The sequence below is a fragment of the Ammospiza nelsoni genome, chromosome 8 (assembly GCF_027579445.1).
Source record: "Ammospiza nelsoni isolate bAmmNel1 chromosome 8, bAmmNel1.pri, whole genome shotgun sequence".
NCBI classification, from domain to species: domain Eukaryota; kingdom Metazoa; phylum Chordata; class Aves; order Passeriformes; family Passerellidae; genus Ammospiza; species Ammospiza nelsoni.
This window is the reverse complement of record NC_080640.1, coordinates 17,320,601-17,339,428: the sequence shown is the minus strand read 5'-3', so window position 1 is coordinate 17,339,428 and position 18,828 is coordinate 17,320,601. Positions and strand designations below refer to the sequence as shown.

Here is an 18,828-nt window from a genome sequence, read left to right as displayed (position 1 = left end):
CCTGTTACCCCTCATGCTTTTCATCCCCCCCCACCTCAGCACAGATGATGATGATGGCATCTCTGTTGCTGGAACAAAACCAGCTCACAGCTCTCAGTTCTACTGAAGTCAAACTGCTGCAGGAGACAAGTTTGGGGAAGAAAAGAGTAAAAAACTTTAAAAAAGAAAGTTTGGGTTATTGTTTTGGGAAAAAATGGTTAACGGTTTCCTTTGAAGATGGCACATTTCAATCTGCTGAGCTGCTGCTCCCTGCCAGACCCATGGATCCTTCACCTCAGGTTCCCTGCAGAGTCTGGGCATTGGGGCTGTATGGAGGCATCCTTGAAACGGGACGCAAATCACACCTGAATGTTTTTCTGAATGAAGATTGTAGCTGTTTGTTTGTGAAGAGAAAAAAAAAATAGAATCAAGCAAAAACTTTATTCAGACATATATTTTATTAAGAAAATTTTAAGTGCATACACATTTATGTGAGAAATTACAACAATATAAAAGTGTTTATTTTCAAAATTTTCTATGAAAGGAGTAACTTCAAAAGCATAATAGAACTCCTCCATAAAAGCTGCCTTACAGGAACACAAATACAAAACCCTTTTCACATTATTTGGGAAGATACTTCTTTTTACTTAATAAAAATATAAAGTACAGTATTTACCACATTCTGACAACAGAGTTCTTAAGGAATGAAGGATGGGAGGTCCATGCAGCCCTTTTGTCATGATACATGTTTCTTCTCTGTGGCAACCAAAGTTTTGTGTTTTCAGACAACAATTATCTTGGTGGGATGTTAAGAAAAAAAAAATCAAATTTGAGGTGATGAGTTTGCAAAAAACCTTGACTGCTAGAAATCACATCACTCAAAACAAGTTGCCAGAGAAAAGGACCTTTTAGAGGCTAATAAAGGGAAATTGGCAACAAAAACTCCTATAGGAACTGCATTTTCGACAAAATGTGTATATTTAACTTTTTAAAAAAGCTTTCATTGCAAAATAAACAGTCACCTTTGCTCAAACACCCTAATCAAAAACACATCAAAATCACCCTTCATTTCATTCTTCCTCAGGCAGAATTCAGATAAGATATTCATACATAAAAGTATAAAGCTAGTATAAATAAAAAACTGACACAGCAATAAATACCATCTACTCTTTGAACTGGGATTTGACAGCTGCACATTGAAAATACCCACATGATGATTTCACATTCATGGAAGCTGCTTTTTCAGCATGGTTCAGTGTTACCTCTTGTCCCTCCTGTTCACGTGTGGTCCCCATCTCCTCACGCTTCCTTCCCCTGACTCTGTCTTTGGTCTACAGTTTAAGGCAGGAGGGAACACCAAGTGCTCTCCCCAAGTGAGATGCTGCCAGTGCTGCTCCTCAGCCTGCTCTGGTCATGGCATGGACAGGACAAACACGTGGTGCACTGGGCAGCCCAGAGATTGCTCCTTCTGGTGCCAAGAGCAAGGCTGCTCTCCCCAGTGCATCATGCAAACAGAGTCAGGCTAACAGCAAAGCTTCCCACTCAAGGCTGAATTTGGTACAAAGCAAGAGAAAGCTTTTAAAAGGTTCTCACTTAAGTCTCTGGCCAGGTCTGTGTCACCTCTGCATTCATGCCCTGCTTGACATTACCCAGGTGAGGAGGGTCACACTGCTGGCCCCTGAGCACAGCCCTGTGCCCTGAGTGGGCTCAGATGCAGGAGCAGTGAAGCATCAGCAGCACAGAGGTGTCAGGGCCCAGTCCCTGTGTGTGAGGTTGGGGCAGACAGCCCCAAAACACCACACAAACACCTGGCTGTGCAACGTCCCTTGCCTTCCGTGGACTGCATTTTCCTCCTGCTGCTCCTCATGCCTTTTTCCCAGGAACAAATGCCCTTGCTTTAGCAGGGTCTAGCCCTGCAGCCCCCAGAGGAGAAGCTGACAGGAGCCCCCCTTTGCTGCAGTACCTCCACTACCTGGCTATACCATCCAGAGCCTGGGTTTGACCAGGTGCTCCAGTACTGCCCATCTCAGTGCTCCTGTCACAGCACTCATGTGGGGTTGGCACGTTCCCAGTGACCTGTCCCTGCTGGTGCTGACCCAGATGCACTCCCTGGTAATCAGGACTGCAGCAGAGCACTGGCAGGGCTGTGCAGTCACATCTACCTAGCCCACCTTCTCACCCACCTTCTCACCAGAATGCCAAAGCTTCCCCTGGAAACAAAACGGTCATGGCCCCAGTCATAATGAACAGGGCATGCTGCTGAATCAAAATCAGAGGATTATTTAATTCTCCATTTACTGCAATGGGGATCAATCAGACCTCAGGCTGTCCTTTGACAGAAGTTATGTGTGAAGGATGCTCTTTCCTGGGTGACTTTTTTCTGCAGTTATTCTTGGCTTGGACACTCACATGTCCACCTCTGACAAACCACTGGCAAATGCAGGTGGTTTGTGGGAATGGTGTCTAGGATATCAAATACAGCCCAGGGAACATAGAAAAACTCTGCTTTTCTCATAAAATTAATTTCTTTCTTTCTTTCTCTTTCCAGGAGAGGATCTGATCCTACTAATACTATATCAAAACTTCAATCTCATCAAGTACAGTGGTACCAGACCTTTCAAAACACAGACACAATATACTTAAAGCACCAGGCTGGTAATGATAACAAAAGGAATGCCAAAAGCACAAACACAAATATTTTAGGCACAGCAGTTTGTTTCTGCTTTAAAGCAAATGAGGTGAGTTGTTCCCAGCTGAAGGCCTCTCTGCAATAGCCCTGTTTTGCAGAAAGGAAAAGACAAGATTTTTACCTGAATCCACATGGAAATAATGGAGTCCCTGGATAGCCAAAGTGCCTCTGTGGCACTAAAGTTGCCTACCACAAAAGGGAGTGTGAAACACTCCTCTCAGTGTTCCTGACACAGGCTGCAGGGAAGAGGGAAGATTTCTTTTGAATCAACCAGCTTAAAAAAGACACTCTTACAACATTTTTTTGTTGACAATACAAACACAGATACATACAAACACAAGCATTGTGCTGCACAAATGTGCTTCCCCCCAGATCTCAGTGCACAGCATGACATGATCCTTGCAGTGCTGCAGATGTCTCTCCATACCACGTAGCAGATATTGTGTATACAGGAAGGAATAAGGAGGAAGAAACTTCTGGCTTAGGGGATCAGTGCAAGGAGTGGTGCCTGTCACAGGCTGTGCTTTGCAAAGGGCATTCCAGAGGCTATCCTGTTCACCAGCAAACCCCTGATAGCTGGTGAACTGGGAGTGCTGGCCTTCATTTCCACACCAGTGAAACACCTCTCCTTCCACAAACTGCGCAGACCCCCTCCTGCCTCAGGCATCTCTCATCTCCAAGGTGTGGCCACAAATCCTCTTCTGGGCATCTCCAGAGCAATCAGGGGTGTGGCTGCCCTCAGGCAGGTACAACTGTTCATGTTGGTGACGGGTGAATAAATCTCAGCCTACTTCAGTGCAAAGCCAGACAGCAGACAGGCAAGCTGAAGTCCCCTCCTATGGATGGCTGGGAGATCCCTGGTGCATGGCAGCGTATCTGACTCCTCCAGCAGCTTGCAACATGATCTTGTGGTCAGAGCTTTGATAACCCATTCCTTTTTTTTTTTTTTGCTAAATTTATCATCAGAAACACAAGAACATAGGAAATGCCAGATGACATCAGAACTGTGTTGTGGCTCCTAACACACACAACTGCTACAAACCAAGTATTAGCACCTTGCAGTACCAGATGTGCATTGATCCAGCTGCTCACAGCTGTCAGCAAGGGTTCTGATCTTCAGAGAAGGGCTTTAGCCCTGTAGCCCTGAGTTTAATCACTCACCCAAAATATCTGTAATGCCACCCAGGGTAATGTTGTCTATTGTCATCAGTCTGATGCTTTTGAGCCTTCCTATGTTCTTGGCCTCTATGACTTCTGGAGGCAAGGAGTTCCACCACTACTTACACAACATCATTGCACTGTACAGTTCATGTCTTTCTAGGTTTAAAACTCCAGGAGACTTGCATGAACCAAAAGAAAGTTAAATAAAGCAGGACCTCTACACAACAAAGGAAATAAAATGTCATATAATAACAGGGTTAGTTTAAATTGGTATCTGCCCCCAGTGCTAGGTAATAAACCAACCTGTATAAATTCATATTTTTCTCAAATAGTTACATCTTACTATATAAAAATAGCACTATGAAAGCAAGCCAATTTGTGCAAGGGGAAAAAAACCAAACAAAAAAAAACCCAAAAAGAATCAAGGAAAAAACCTTTGGAATTGCGTGAAGCGTTGCTTTTGTGCTGCATGTTAGCAGTGAAATGTATTCAGTCCCTAATACTGGTTATCTGCTCTCTGGGTCCTACAGTAAGAAATCCTGTAGACGGCTTACAATGCTTGCCTCTTACATCTTGAACCTCCTGTTGATGAAGAAGAAAGTGAAACACTATTAAGGTTTATTTCAGTTGCAAAAGCTTATCAGGCCTAGTCAAACAGCAAATCTGTGTCTGGACTAACCCAAAGGCAGCCCCTCCAACCAGTAATTGCTGGACATTTTGGGAGAAGTTCTCCACAAGGAGCTACTGGGACCCAGCAGGGTAAACCCAGCAATGGGTGTTATTTTGGGCAGGTTGTGCTCATCACAGTTAGTAAGGTGTTCAGAACTAATACAGTAGGAAGGCTGGCTAGAAAGCTTATTCTGGACTTGAAAGCCAGAGCAGAGAATTGTCGGTGGGCAAAGAAACTCGGCAAAAAATACAGCAGGGAAAGGAGAGATTAATCATTTGTGAGCAGCCCCAGTAGCAGAGCAAGTGGCACTGGGAATGCCTCCTCTATTTGCTCCTATCCCACAACTCTGATGGAGCTTATGGACTGCAGCTCCAGAGAGTGACAGGTCTCTGTGAGGATGGAGGAACGTAGAGGGCAGCCCATGCTCCGCTCTTGTTTGGCTTCCACTGTGGGGTGGCTGGAGAGTGGAGGCAGGCAGTTTCTGCCAGCCAGGAGCCACCCTGAGCCTCCCTGCCCTGGGACCCCACCTGGTGTGAGCAGCTGGAGACCACACCAGAGCTTGTGGTGACCAGCTGCCCAGTGAGGTGAGGTGACAGGCAGGCAGGCACTGCATTGTGAGCCCTGGAGGGCTGAGGGAGGGAGCTCAGGTGGGGTGCAGACAAATGGAGTGTGCCATGCTCAGTGTGAGCATGATACCCAGGAGAGTGTGGGTTAGGCATCACAGCAAAGTGCAAGTGTCTCGTGTGTGTGGTTCACCCAGAACAAGGAGCCACGTTGGGCTGATGGCCTCCAGGTTTTGTCTGAAGTGACTCCTGTTCCTGCTCCAGGCTGGTGGCCTTTTGCAATCTAGATGAGGTCACTAAGACTCAGTTACAAGTGGCAGAGGGTCAACACCAGCTATTCAAAATACTGATGTCTCAGCTCATCTTGACTAACACCTCTTCCAATGCCTGCTGGACAGCTAGGGCTCTGTGACCACAGCTAGAGACTGACTCCCAGTAAAGGCAGCCTCAGAAAACTCATCTAGGCACAAAGACAATGACTAAACCATGAGGAAAACTTCTTCTCTGGAGATATCTTTTCCAACATCCCACAGCAGTAACCCTATATCTCTTGGTGAAGAAATGCATGACAAACCACCCTTGTGAGGAACAAAAACCTGGGACATCCAGAGCACTGGTATATACAACACCATTCTCTGGGAATTGCCTAGCATCTCCCATAGAAAAGGCATCAACCAGTCACCCATGCACCACATCATGCTGTCACCACGTGGTGCTGCATTTCTCATTAAAAAACACTAGTGGCAAATTCACAGCTGTTAGAGTTTAACTCTGTCAGTTTGATATTGGAGCTAAAATAAATAGGGCTCCAAAACCTTTACCCTGTTTTTGACTTTGTCTTTGCTTCAGGTTTATTTTGGTCTCTCTGTGTGTCCATTTTCCCACTTGTAAAATTTTGTAAATTTTATAATTCCCATTTGTAAAATGGGCAAATCATCCCACATCTGTTGTAGCTAAACTTTCCCCCTGTTTTGAGAGTTTCATCTCTATAATACTCTTTTGGTGGAAGGGGAGAGATGTTATCCTCAACAAATATGGGGGGAAATGGAGGTCTGGATAGGCTAATATATTTGCCCAAGGTCCCATAACATGGTCAATGGAAGAGCAGGGACTTCAACCTGAGGTGTCCCAGCTCAGAAACTAATGCCTCCTACCATTCTTTCTCCCTGGAGACTTTAGTGGTGTTGCACGGGAAGGGCAGAGTGGGCCCCGTTTCTTCTGTTGCTTTTTTTTATGAGTGCGATGACGTGGTCTAAATTAAAAGAAAAATATAAGAAAAAGACTGCCATAAATTATCCATATACAAAGGCCTCATTCACATTTATCTTATGGTCCCTTCATATCTTGCTGGCAGGGTGCAATGTCACATCCCCTTTCATATAACCTCTGTCTGAGAGAAATGCCAGACAAGTAAAAGCATCCTGGTGGAAGAACATTTGCAAACCCTGAGGCCAGAACAACCCTTTTACCCAAAATGCCAAAGCCTCCTCAAATGCCTTCCAGAACTTCTCAGTCAGGAGCCTCACCATCCAAAAAGCTCCCCTGAGGTACAGAGGAAGCAGAGGGAGAGCTGGATTTCTGGCTTCCCACCCAGTGTTCCTGCTGACATCAGCAAGAACCAGTGGCTGCTCTGAGGGGGTTTAAGGCATTTGGTGACTTAAAACAAGGCTGTAAAAATAAACACCCACATCGTCCCCCTTCGTGTGGGGCCTTGACCCAGCACATGCTTGGTGGAATATTGGGAGTCTGTTCTTCTGGCACCTTGTACTTCAACTGTTACTTACAAATTAGGTTAGAAATTAGGAAGAGCTGCTACACCAGGGTTTGGAAGGCAGCAGCAGGGCTTGGCTGCCAACACAGCCAGCCCCTACACATTCAGAGTTTCTTTTCCTTTCTCCCAGCTGGCTTAATGGAAAGATTTTTCCCATGTGAGTTTGTTATCTTCTCCAGATCCATCAAATCTCTCCTGCAGTAGCCACCGAGCTTAACGGACTCCGGCATCTTGAAGCGAGGGGAGCTCTGAAGTGGGACTGTATTAACATGACAGTGGATGAATGCTGGATGATGTTGGCCACAGCAGCTGCACAATGATTTTTAAAGCCAGTTAAGGAATTTGGATTCCTGACAGCCTGAATGTGTTTTACTGATGTCTCATGTATATATTATATGGAGATGTGATGAATATAAAGCAATAATAAATGCTAAGCAGAATTAGTGAGCAAAAAAATTCCCTAGTAAAAACCATTTCTGGTTTCATAATATTAAACTGTATCGGACTACTCTTTTAAGAACTTTTCCTTGCCCTTAGCTGCAGATTATAACACTGAAGATATTTTCATATTGAAGTACTGGTATAGATTAAGATGTCTTCACGGTTTGGATTCTACTTAAGCAATTACAAGAGCCCTTTCTACAAAACGTATTGATTTTATTCCAGAAAAATAAATTCCCATGTACAATTGGGTTTTCATAACATGAAACAATTAGCCATTTTATTGCTAGTGCATATAGGGTAATGTCACATTTCATACAATTTCGGTACAAGTGAAAAAATATAATATATGGCTGATTGAAACTGATAGCTACATTAACATTTATAGATCTATATAGATTCATTTTACAAGCTGTTAGTAGTTTAGAGGGATATTGGTGTTTTAAACTACCAACATTCATATGGCTCCAATTCAAATATATGAATTGTTTGATGCACTATAAATATATTCCAAAGTACATTTCATTGAAGAAGTCAAAGCTGTGCACTAAAATATATCAAAAACATGCCTTGTGAAAATGCTACAGACAGAGCCCTGACTGTCTGTGGAGCATGAAAATGCCACTGGTACTAGCATCACTAGGTGGAAAATGAACATAATGCCATGATTACAGGATTAGGTGATGGAGATATATGCTTTCTGTCATCTTATTTCACAAAGCTGGGACCAAATTCTCTCTTGTTATTCAATGTAAACCAGGATGAATCCACCAAATTGGCAGAATCGCTTCTGTATTAGCATTGTTAAAGAAAACCCAGAATCTGGCTGGAGATCAGGCAGACTCACTGGTTTCAGCAGGGCTGGTCTCAGATCTTCACTAGTGGTAGTAAGAGCAGAACATGTTCCAGCTGAGTTGCTCCCCTAAGTCAGACAGGCACATAATCATATTTGCCCAACCTTGCAGATTTCTAAAACGCCTCCTAAATCTCAGGTTGGGGATGATAGTAAACAAAAACTTGAGCAGGTTTTCCCAGTTTGTAAAACCAAGTGGCTCAGGTCCCTAGGATACTCAGTATGGGCCACATCCTGCTCTTAGGTTCAGTTGTGCCTAAATCCAAAGCCATTCTGGCGGCATTAACCTGGATTACCACTGCAGAGAATTTGTCCAGAGGACAAAAGGGCTGAGTGCTGGCAGCAAAGAAGGCACTGAGCATCAGATGAGATGGGAGGAGCTGTCAGGGCTGGAATCACATTGGCTTAGTTAGCTGGCTTCCTTCCTTCCTTCTTCCTCCTCACTCTTGGCCCCAGTGCAGTCCTCAAAAGGGACACATGGAGGAATCTCTCTGCTTCTGGTGGCATTTTCCCCCTTGCTTGTTGTAAAAACACAGGGGGACAAAGAATTTTTTTTTCTTTTTTTAACTCTGACCCTTGTTTGTCAGATGCATTTACAAAGGAAACAGTGGAGACCATTCAGGTACCTGTGCCCCTCATCTGCCCTGGGGCCATACTTTCCCCAGTAATACATTGTTCTGGCAAATGATTGGATTCCAGCCCTGCCTTCACCCTAGAGATGCAGGGAGGACAAGGTTCAGCAGGGTTACAGCGCAAGTTAAGTGGGGTGGGAATGTGATGGGAGGGTGGCAGGGATACTGAGTGCACAGGTAGGCTAGCTGGCCAAAACGTTGCTGCAGGACCAAGCTCAGCCCAGGGCTCTGGGCAAGCAAGGGAATGCTTTGTACCATCCTTTGGTATGTACCATTTTCAGTGCTGAGGGCTGGAGCCCTCCCCTGCAGCTCAGCACAAAAATGTGCTTGGTGCTGCTCTGCTCATCACAACATTGAACAGAGATGGGCTGTTCAGAGTAGGCATGATCAACCATTTTCAAGGGGAATAAAAACAGGTTTAAAAAGTCTGAATTTGCCAAGTTTGGCTGGCTTTCCCCTGGTATTGTGGGAAAGACTTATTCATGGTAGCCCATCGTGCCTTGGCCAGCATTAACAGCATTCACAGTGGGCAGCAGAGAAACAATTTTCAGCACCAAGAATCCCAAGGCCTCGGCTGCCTGTGCAAGCAGACACCCAGTGTAACATGGAGAAGGGGCTCCAAAGACACCGGAACGATATTGATTCTCAAGAAATTGTAGTTTGGCTGGAGAAGAAAGGGCATTAAAGGAAGAATTTTCCTTGGGAGAACAGCTTTTTTTTTTTTGAAGAGGATGTGTTCGGGACCCCAGAACATACTCATTAGCACAATTTTTGCCTCAAACCCTGGCAAAATTCTTAGTTTAACATCTAGGATATATTAGAAACTGTTGTTTTAATACAAATTATGTCAACTCCAAACCCTTCTTTGAAACAATATCTGATTCCACAAGTACTTTGTCCACATGGTAAAAGCCAGCCCTTAATGTTCTACCCTTTAATAATTCAGGATGTTAGCTGTTAAGTCCATTTGTCTCTTGCCTTACTTGTTTAAAGCTTTCTCCAGATATTCCTGGATCCACTTTAACTTGGGATCAATGCACACTTGCTTGCTGTTGCTCTTGAGCCTTGCACTGCCAAAGGAGAAAAGTCAGAGTGAGTCTGGTGTGCAAATTCCGCAGCCCACACCCACTTCCCCCCACACTGTGCCTTATTTTCCTTGGGTGCCAGTGCTGCTTTTGGTTAACCCATGAAGATGTGAATTATTTCTCCCATCCTTGACCTCCCTCACCTATTATAAATATCCCTGGCTTGGAAACCATCTCTCTCCTTTGACAGGCTCCTGTGGTCTGTACTGGGAATCATGTGAGAGTGGAACAGACACAAAATTTGAATCTAAGACCTCCAATTCATACCTGGACCATGAATGAGAACTCACTGTCATCATCAGAAAAATTTCATTTGGAAATACTGAAATGGTAAATTTAGGTAATTTTTGCAAGTAACTGATTTAAAACAGCTTTTAAATTCTTTAAATTCAACCCCAAACTGAAGTTTCACATGTTTTGAAGACAGGCACCTCATGGATGTTCTGAAAGAAAGGGTGTAGTCACTTGCTAGCTTTTTGTTTTATCCAAGACTGAATTAACAGGTTGCAGGGAGGAAGACAACTGAAAGTGCCATAGTGCCAGAGGCAAGTTTCTCCTCATGTATTCACTCAGCATTGGAACCAAAGGCAGAAACCTCCTGAGGGGTTTCTCCTGGATGTCCAAGCTGCACTTCCCACAGCAAATTTTTTAGCTAATTCGAATTCTCTGTGAATTTGACACTTGGGCTCTCTGAATCTTTCATTCAGAAACAGGACAAATAGCTTCATCAACAGGTTTCACCCTCCAGGGATCTCAGGACCTCAAAAGAGCTGTTATCTCCCACATTCCCTGCAGCACCCTGCCTCTGCCCCAGCTGCTCCAGCCTCTGCCTTGGGAAAGTGCAGAGAACAGCAATTTTATGGAAGTGCCCATATGACTAAGTTCAGTACTTGTTTAAACATTTGCTGGATGGAAGCCATAATATTCCTCCCTTTATAAAATGAAATCTGCAGAATATAAAACGATGGTGTAAGAAATAAGAGGTCAAAAAGGGTCCTTGGTCTGAAGTTATGCAACAACACAGTTGTAACATAAACACATCAAGGATCAGTCCTGCAACCCCTGCTCCAGCACAGAGATGAATGGGCCTGATTCATATTTCCCTTACAGCAGTGCCAAGCTGGAGCATTTCCAGTTAAGTGATACCAACAGTGTGTAAGAATGGATTTGCTGATGTTAGCAATGCCTGGGAATTCTTCAGCTGACCTCACAGGGTACAGAAGCAGAAGCACACGTAACCAGTCTCCAGCCACATTCAACACAATTCCTCTCACCTCATACTGACACACTGATTTCTTCAGACACTCATTTCTGAGCCTGTGAGTCCCTGTTCCATGTGCAGGGAGGAGACACAGGAAATTGTATGGAGTGTTTAACCTGGACTGGTTTAGGTGTGTGCTTGCTAAAAATGCTCATTTCCCTGTACTGAAAAGCAAGGAATTTAGTGTGTGGACTTTTAAGAAGTAGACATTGACAGAAGAGTTCCCTGAATTTGGAGAGATGATTTCAATAGAATGAAAGAAAAAGTCTACTCTTAGGCTTTTTGTCCCCTTAACCAAAAAGGAAAATATACTTGTGAAAAAACAAACAAGCAAACAAAAACAAAACTAAAAACCTCAACCAAAACAAAAAATCCCAAACAATAAACTCAGAAAATATTTTCTAGCAACTGTATATTTCACTTAGTTCTCTATTCCTGAAAATGGCAGCTTTTAATTTATTTACACCTTTGTTGTTTAATGCTTCAAATTAATCAAGATGAGAAATTCATGTGTTGGCTTTGACTTATTTCATCTCCTGTTTTGATGAAGACCTAGTTTAAAGTCATGTTTCAAGGGTATTTGGAGGGATGTATCAAGTACCTTACTTGTCAAAGTAACAAAACCAGGGTCAATTATAGGTTTGTATGTGCTGTGTGTACCCCACACAAACACATTTCGGTCAGGAATGGGCAAGAACATGAGATGTTTCTGTTTCTGCATTTCATGCTCTTATTTATCTCTAATTACTATAATCCTATGTTAAGAGATAAATATATACTCTATCCTGTCTTAAATGCTGACATTTTCTTGAAACTAGTCCAGATAATTCCAGATCATCTAAAAAGCCTTAGCACTGGGATTCTTACGACATCACTGACAGTCCCAGAGCACAAATCCATGCACTAGTGCATGCTTGCTGCCAAAATTGTTTATAGGTAGAGATCAGAGTTAGTCACAGCTGGTTTTGCCATTTTTCTGAAAGGAAATTATTTCTCAGCTGAGGCTTACATTTTTCTCACTGTCTTCCACCAAATCCTAAGGCAGAAGGCACATGATAAAATGTGTGTGATATACACAGAGTGGTTTAAGACAGAAAAAACCTATACTAATAAAAATTGGTTCATGAATGGATAACCTCTCACATACATTCCTGAGCAATCTCATGAAACCACACCAGTTTTCTGAGTGCAAAGGTTTTGAACAACAAAAATCGATTTTTACAGCATTTGAGTTGCAAGAGGAAGGGCTCAACATATGGGGCAAAGACAGAACCAGTAATGGGATCACTGCACAGAAACCAAAACTTGTCCCTGACACCCTCTTATAGAGGTTAACAGAAGTTGAGAGTGGTAAGGTTCCCTTGCAATGAAAAGATGAATGCTGAGGAGTTTTTTCTTCAGAAGGTTTTGAATTTTGAGAGGGGATCACCCATGAAGAAGTGAGCAAAAAAGACCTTCCTAAAACATACACATACATACACGTCTACAAAGACGAACAAACAAAATCCCAATGTTTCCTGAAAATGAGGATTGCTTTTCCAGCAAAAAAAAAAAAAAAAAAAATGGGGGGCTATTTTCCATTGAGAGCCCATTTTTCTGTTCTGCTGCAGTTTACTGAGTCACTCCCTGCCTGGCAAGCATCCCTAGATTAAGCCATCACATTTCCAGGGTCTGTGCCTCCTGCAGAGGATACATGAAACACAGGAATTCCTTTTGCTTGTTGAGCTCCACTCCATGGAGAAGTGACCCATTAGAAGACTCAGACCACTGTGAAGGTTTTACCCAGGGTGTGAAGCTCCACATCCAAGGCAGTGCACAGCCTGTCTGACATTCCTGCTCACATACCCACGGGGGAACAGCACATGGGATCACACAGTGATGGGGACATCACAGAGAACACAGCTGGGAAACAACAGCTGGGCTCCTTTACATGCGTAAAGCAGGGTCCAGCTGTCCCTGACACAGGGAGTAAAGAGATGAATTGGGAATCATGGCATGAAGCAGACTGAAATTCAACCACCAGGGCAGGCACCAGCTCTGTGACCCTTCTTTTTAACAGCCCAGATTTGCACCCAGGTGAAAGGAGCAAGAGACTTACACAATCTGAAGTGAGCAGTTGGGTGTGGAGAGGATTTTGAGGTGCTTAATATTGGCTCTTGCCACGTTGCTCTCGTAGAATCGACAGGGACATCGGTAAGTCAGGCTGACGGGTTTCTCTGCGGGACAAAGGGAGGGAAAGGACACGTTACCTCTGGCTCCCGGTCAGCAGCACAGATACACCGCTCAGGGCTCACAGAAATAAACGCCCTCCGAAAATGCAGGTGGGGAAAAAGCAGCAGAAAAGCTGTAGCTTTGGGAGAGCATTTGCCCACAGCTCAGAGCACAATCCGTTCAGCTCAGCGCCCGGCCTTTCAACAAGGGTGCGTAGGATTTTGGAAGACAAAAGAAGAGGGAGAGAAGATGGAGATAAGTAAAATGGAAGAGATTAGAATAAGGAGCCGCGCCATTGTACAGGGATGCTCCCCGTAATTAGACAAGATAAAGGCCAAAAGAGGGGGCACTTGTCCTCCGTGTTGTTCTACTCAAACGATTTTGACCCGAGGCCAAATTAGAAGGTAGCCAGAAGAAAGAGATGAATTCCAGGGAGTTCAGATCAAACCGGCTCGGCTCAGGTGCAGGCTTTTCACAGGGGACTTAGCGGCTACAGAAAGGCTCTGGCTTTGCAGGCGTTCCCAGGCCCAGCTGACCTCTCCCCGCCGCAGCAGCCCCGGCTCCCAGCAGAGGTGCCCGCACAGGAGGCGCGGCTGCCTCGGAGAGGCGAGATCCCAGCGGCTTCACATCAGACACCCGGAGTCTTTTGAATTTCTAGCCTGCGGCTAAGTAAGGCAATCGAGGAGACAGTTATCAGCCAGGGCGTCCCCAATACACTAGTCAGGGGCCACCAGGTTGGATGAGAGTTCTGTCACTGCCATCACTAGGGACAGAATTAAGTTTAACCCCTTAGGCTAAAAATCTGCCATGTATATGTATGCAGGACTGAGGAAAGCAGCCTGGCGCCCACCACAGCCCCTGCTGCCCGATTTCTCTATGGCACAACTTAAATTACTGGCAATCAAGTGCACCTAAGTAAGGTCTTCACCCGGACTGTAAGTCTGAAAGCTCCATGCACAATAAAATGCAAGCACAGAAGCCTTGCCTGGAAGTCTAAGAGATGCCTAAGATTTTAAAGAATTTCCCAGTGGAGCAGTTTTCAGCCTCTGGGAGGAATTAAATTCATACACCTAACCCTTAAAATCTGGCTCATGCTGTAGATGGTCAGATCTGTATCTGGCAGGGCTTGAGATCCCATATGGCAATCCGCCATCCTGTTTGTTTAGCCACACAGGAATACTTGCAGCATCCAAACCCAGTTCCCTTTCAAGGCAAATGGGGAGATAAAGAGCCGGGAAGGGCTTGGAATTCCTAAACAGCTGTCTAGGAAGGTGAGAAAAGAGACAGGTTTTCAAGCGCAGCAGATCTACATATATTGCACATTAATCTATGCCTGTCTCTAGCACGCATAACCACAGACAACAGGGTGAAATTGGCCCGTCCTGAGGAGAGAAGGCCCTTTTTTTCCCAGTGTCTCTAACAAGAGATGAGGCAGAATCAGATCCCACAGGAGAGGAACCGATCAGCGGGAATAGAACTTCTGATTCACACCAGAATCTGGGCTATAAATCGAAAAAATTGAGGGACTTTATCAGTTTTCGGCCACTGCAAACAGCGGTTCCATCTGTGAGTTAATAATGTGCAGGGAAAGGAGGAAGGAGGGCTACAGAGTGAGCCCCGAGAACATGGATTAGACTGCCTAGTGCTAATGTGGAAAGGAGTGAGGAAGGCACTAGGATTTCCCACTGCAAATCTGTGCCTGACAGCTACACATCTGTGGATTTGTATGGGAAAGGGGGGCTGAAACTGAATACAGTCAAACAACTCTCAGCACAGCTGTAGTGATAGTGTCTCTGCAAGCTTGTCCCAACCAAGCTTAAGCCAGCTTTAACTTAAACAACGTGCAAGAGATGAACTGTTCAGATCCACAATTTGATAATGCAATCCTGTCCTCCCTCAGACTCGAGGTGGGATTTTCAATCCCATACCATTTGAAATCAGGAACAGAGAAAGTTTAACCATGACTAAACATAAGTCCCAAAGTTGTTTCCTGCCCAAGAAAAAGTGTCCAGCACAGCAAGGAAGAGGGGAAGCCCCAGTATCAGTGTCCTGTTACCCCAAGATGCAGTGGAATGACAAACCCCCTCCCAGCACAAGAATCCCTTTGGTGTTTATTTCTGTGTGCCTTTCTTGGTGATCAGGAGCAGGCACTGAGCACCACTGGGTCAGCTCTCTGCATCCCCAACAGGGAATCAGTGACTCCTGACTCACCGTGCTATCAACAAGGCTCAAACCCCGGGAAAACTGGTGCATGTGGCATCTTCCAACACATGAGCCACTATCTTCCAAAAGCAGGAGAGGGAAGGGGCTGTTTGGAGGCTGTAATTTAGGACAGGAACATTTCTGGTCTTTCTCTGAGGCTGACAAAGCCATTCTTTATCTCTTTTCAAAATTTGAAACATATTGTTGCATGTACATTAATTATTCAGCTTAATCAGCTCTAATCTACCAATCTGTACTCTGAGTTCTCTGACATCTATCAAACATAGCATAAGCTGAAGCCATTCTCTCAGTACAGCAAATTAGTATAATCTGTTAATTGCCTTATTACATGAAAACATGTAACTGATGGCACACAAAGCTTTTGAGACTTCTATGTGTCTGGCACATTTGGTTCAAATGGATGAATACAGTGAAAAGTTACAGAACAGCCAGATGCCAGTTTGACATCTCAATGTCATTCCTTCAACCTAACAAAAAGAGAACATCTCCTTTGGCCTCGACTAGAAGTTTGTGTTTTGGAACTTTTTAAAGAATAAACAGTTTTATTGTTTTCCAACTCAAGTTGAAAACAGTTGGCTCTGAACAACTACTTTTGTTGACAGATTCTCTCTAGAGACAAAGCACACACAAAGTGCTCGCACAGAGTGGCCACTTGTCAGTGCTGGACAGTACCTACTTCATCCCACAGGGATCTGCCTCTCCTTACCCACACTGAAACGGGACAGTGGGGGAAGAAGTCAGTTCCCAGTTCTGCTGCAGTTATCAGTAACATGCTGTGTGGACTAGGAAGCTCTGGATGCTTGAATAGAGAGGGAATCTATGCCCAGGAAAGCAGGATGGACACAAACAGACAAAACATTTGAGGAAATCATTTTACTTCTGTTCAGTCTAGGGTGCATTTATCATTATCAGGAGATGGCTGATAACTTTTTAAGTGTAGAACATCTCCATTTCCCTGGAAAGCGAGGCTGGGATAGACAGACACACAGCTTTACCAGGTAACTAAGAACAATTCAGAGCTCACCTGCTCCCCAGCACAAGGCAGCCCTGTGAGCCCTCATCTGGATCAGGGCTGAGAGCACTTAATGACACGCAAAGTAGGCAAAAACCTCCACTCTAAACACCGCAAGACAGTGGGGTCACTTTGCTTACACTAATTTCTCTCCAGCCCTTGTGAGCCATCTCGTCCCTCAGGTAGCCAGGTCCCGACACGCTTAGACACACACGCTTGTCCCGACACACACGCTTGTCCCGCTGTCAGGGAAGGAGAGCAGCCGGCTGGGGGCAAGCCGGGCTGCAGCTGGGCAGCTGTAAGGATGTAAGGGGGATGAGAGCCCCTGTCCCTTCCTCCCTCCAGAGACGAGGGAAGCCGCTCAGGCACCGGCGGCCCCAGCCGCTCGGCAGCTGGTGAGGCTGGCAGCCGGGGGCTGGAGCTGGCACTGCCAACCGTGGTCCCCCGGCTCTGCCTCCGCTACCTGCCGCTGTCGCTTCCCATCCCGCAGCCCCGGGGCAGTGGATGCGGCTAACGCGGCGGGGGCTGGAGCCCACCTGCCCGGGACATTGGGGCCTCTCCGGGGCAGGGCCGGCTCCGTGCTCCAGCGGGACGGGGCTGTTGTGCGGAAAGGCACCGGGAAATCTTCGGGGAAAACTAAACTCTCTCAAGCTAAACAAGGAGGGCACCGGAGAGCATCCTCTACCTCCCTGGGTGGAGAACACCAAAGTTTCATTGGTAAGAACAGGAGAACAGAATGAGAGCGGAGGTGTGAAAACCCAGCTAGAGGACATTCGACGAGGCAACGAGAGACGGCAAATCTCTGCCAGCCTCAGGAGGAGCGTCCGGAGGATGCCCAGAGGTGGCGGCCAGAACCCTCGTCCCGCCCGGAGTCCCGGGGCACAGGGCTCCCCGGGACAGCGCGGGTGTCCACTGCCTCCGGGGCTGTCCGAACTCGGGGCACTCCACGGAGCACAGCTGGCACAGTAACCCGGGCAGCTGGAGCTGGCACCGGGCTGCGGCGCGACACGCGGGACGGCGGGGACGGCGTGGGGTGAGCGGGCTGTGGCTCGGCGCCGCGGGTCGGATGTGGCTGCGCGCCCCGCGCCGCCAGCCCGCGGACCCCCAGAACCCCGTCACGGCAGCTCCCTGCACCCCAAAACATCCCCGTGCGGTACATTCCTACCCAGTGACCGCTTTGACTCAGCTCTGCCCTGACTGAGGAAAGATAGACCACGATAGGGGACAGAATAGGTACCGAACAACCGCCTGTTTCTAATTCCTGGTAACTTTTAGGGTTGGGGTTTTTTTTTGTTAGAGGGAAAGTCGATATGCATATTTAGCAGCCAAACCACCTCCCTGCAGACGGAGCGCTGCTGAAAGCCTTCCCCCATACGACTTCAATCTGGGGCGAGTTTGGCAGAGAGAACCGCTTTAGCCAGCTCTTTGAAAAAAGCCAGGGAGGGATGGAGGAGAGGGAGGAATGGGAGCCCGCCTGCTTCCAGCTTTGCACAGCCATCGCTTTGGCTCCCCAGACACATCTGAGCCGAGCCGGGAGAGCGGTGCAGCTGCGGGGAGAGGGGGAAGAGCGGGGGATTCCGCGGGACCATCGCTCCCGGCCCCGCAGCCCACTTACCCTCCGAGAGGGAGATGACGGCCAGGGCGAGGGCGAGCAGCGCCAGGGCGCGGAGCTCCATGCTGGGCTGGCTGGAGGAGGCGGCAGGCGCTGCTCTGCTCGGCTCTGCCCTGCTCTGCTCCGCTCTGCTCTGCCCTGCTCTGCTCGGCTCTGCTCCGCTCTGCTCTGCTCTGCTCGGCTCTGCCCTGCTCTGCTCGGCTCTGCTCCGCTCGTCCCGGCGGCCGCGGCGCTCTGCTGCTGGCGGCCCCTCCGCCCCTCCCGCTATAGAGGGGCCGGGGGCGGGGGGAGGAGAGCCAGGGGGAGTAGCTAGACTGTGATTTATTGCCCGTGGCATGTTATTACATCCTTCCTCTGCTAAAAATGGTTGGAAAGAAACCAAAAGAGCGAGGGCTTCTCGCTTCGCTCCGTCAGCCTCTCCCCAGGCTCAGCCTCTGTCCCCCGAGCTCCGCGCTCCGAGCCCCCCCAGGACCAGCGGCTCGGGGGCCGTGACCGGTGTGTGTCACCGCCGCCCCATCCAGCCCCAGGGGGAAGAAAGTTGTTTCCCCACCAAACTGTGCCACCCCGGCACGGCGGCTCCTAAAGCAGAGCTACTGGAACCGGGATAGCGGTACGGGACGCGTCCCTCAAGTGTTCGCACACGCATCCCTGAAGTGTTCACACCG

General features: G+C 46.8%; 1 protein-coding gene across 2 annotated transcripts; it reads right to left on the bottom strand.

The window, feature by feature from the left end:
* Positions 1-418: 418 nt before the first annotated feature.
* On the bottom strand, positions 419-18,344 carry CXCL12 (C-X-C motif chemokine ligand 12). 2 transcript variants are annotated; one of them, XM_059477510.1, is made up of 5 exons: positions 18,167-18,344; positions 13,204-13,321; positions 9,743-9,829; positions 6,217-6,314; positions 419-4,411 (listed from the first exon to the last, which is right to left on the bottom strand). In XM_059477510.1, exons 1-5 carry the CDS (start codon positions 18,225-18,227, stop codon positions 4,380-4,382), a joined length of 396 nt encoding a protein of 131 aa, XP_059333493.1. In that variant the 5' UTR covers positions 18,228-18,344; the 3' UTR covers positions 419-4,379. The 2 variants fall into 2 exon arrangements, with proteins under 2 accessions (XP_059333493.1, XP_059333494.1); XM_059477511.1 differs by lacking the exons at positions 419-4,411; positions 6,217-6,314 and adding an exon at positions 7,470-8,196.
* Positions 18,345-18,828: the final 484 nt, after the last annotated feature.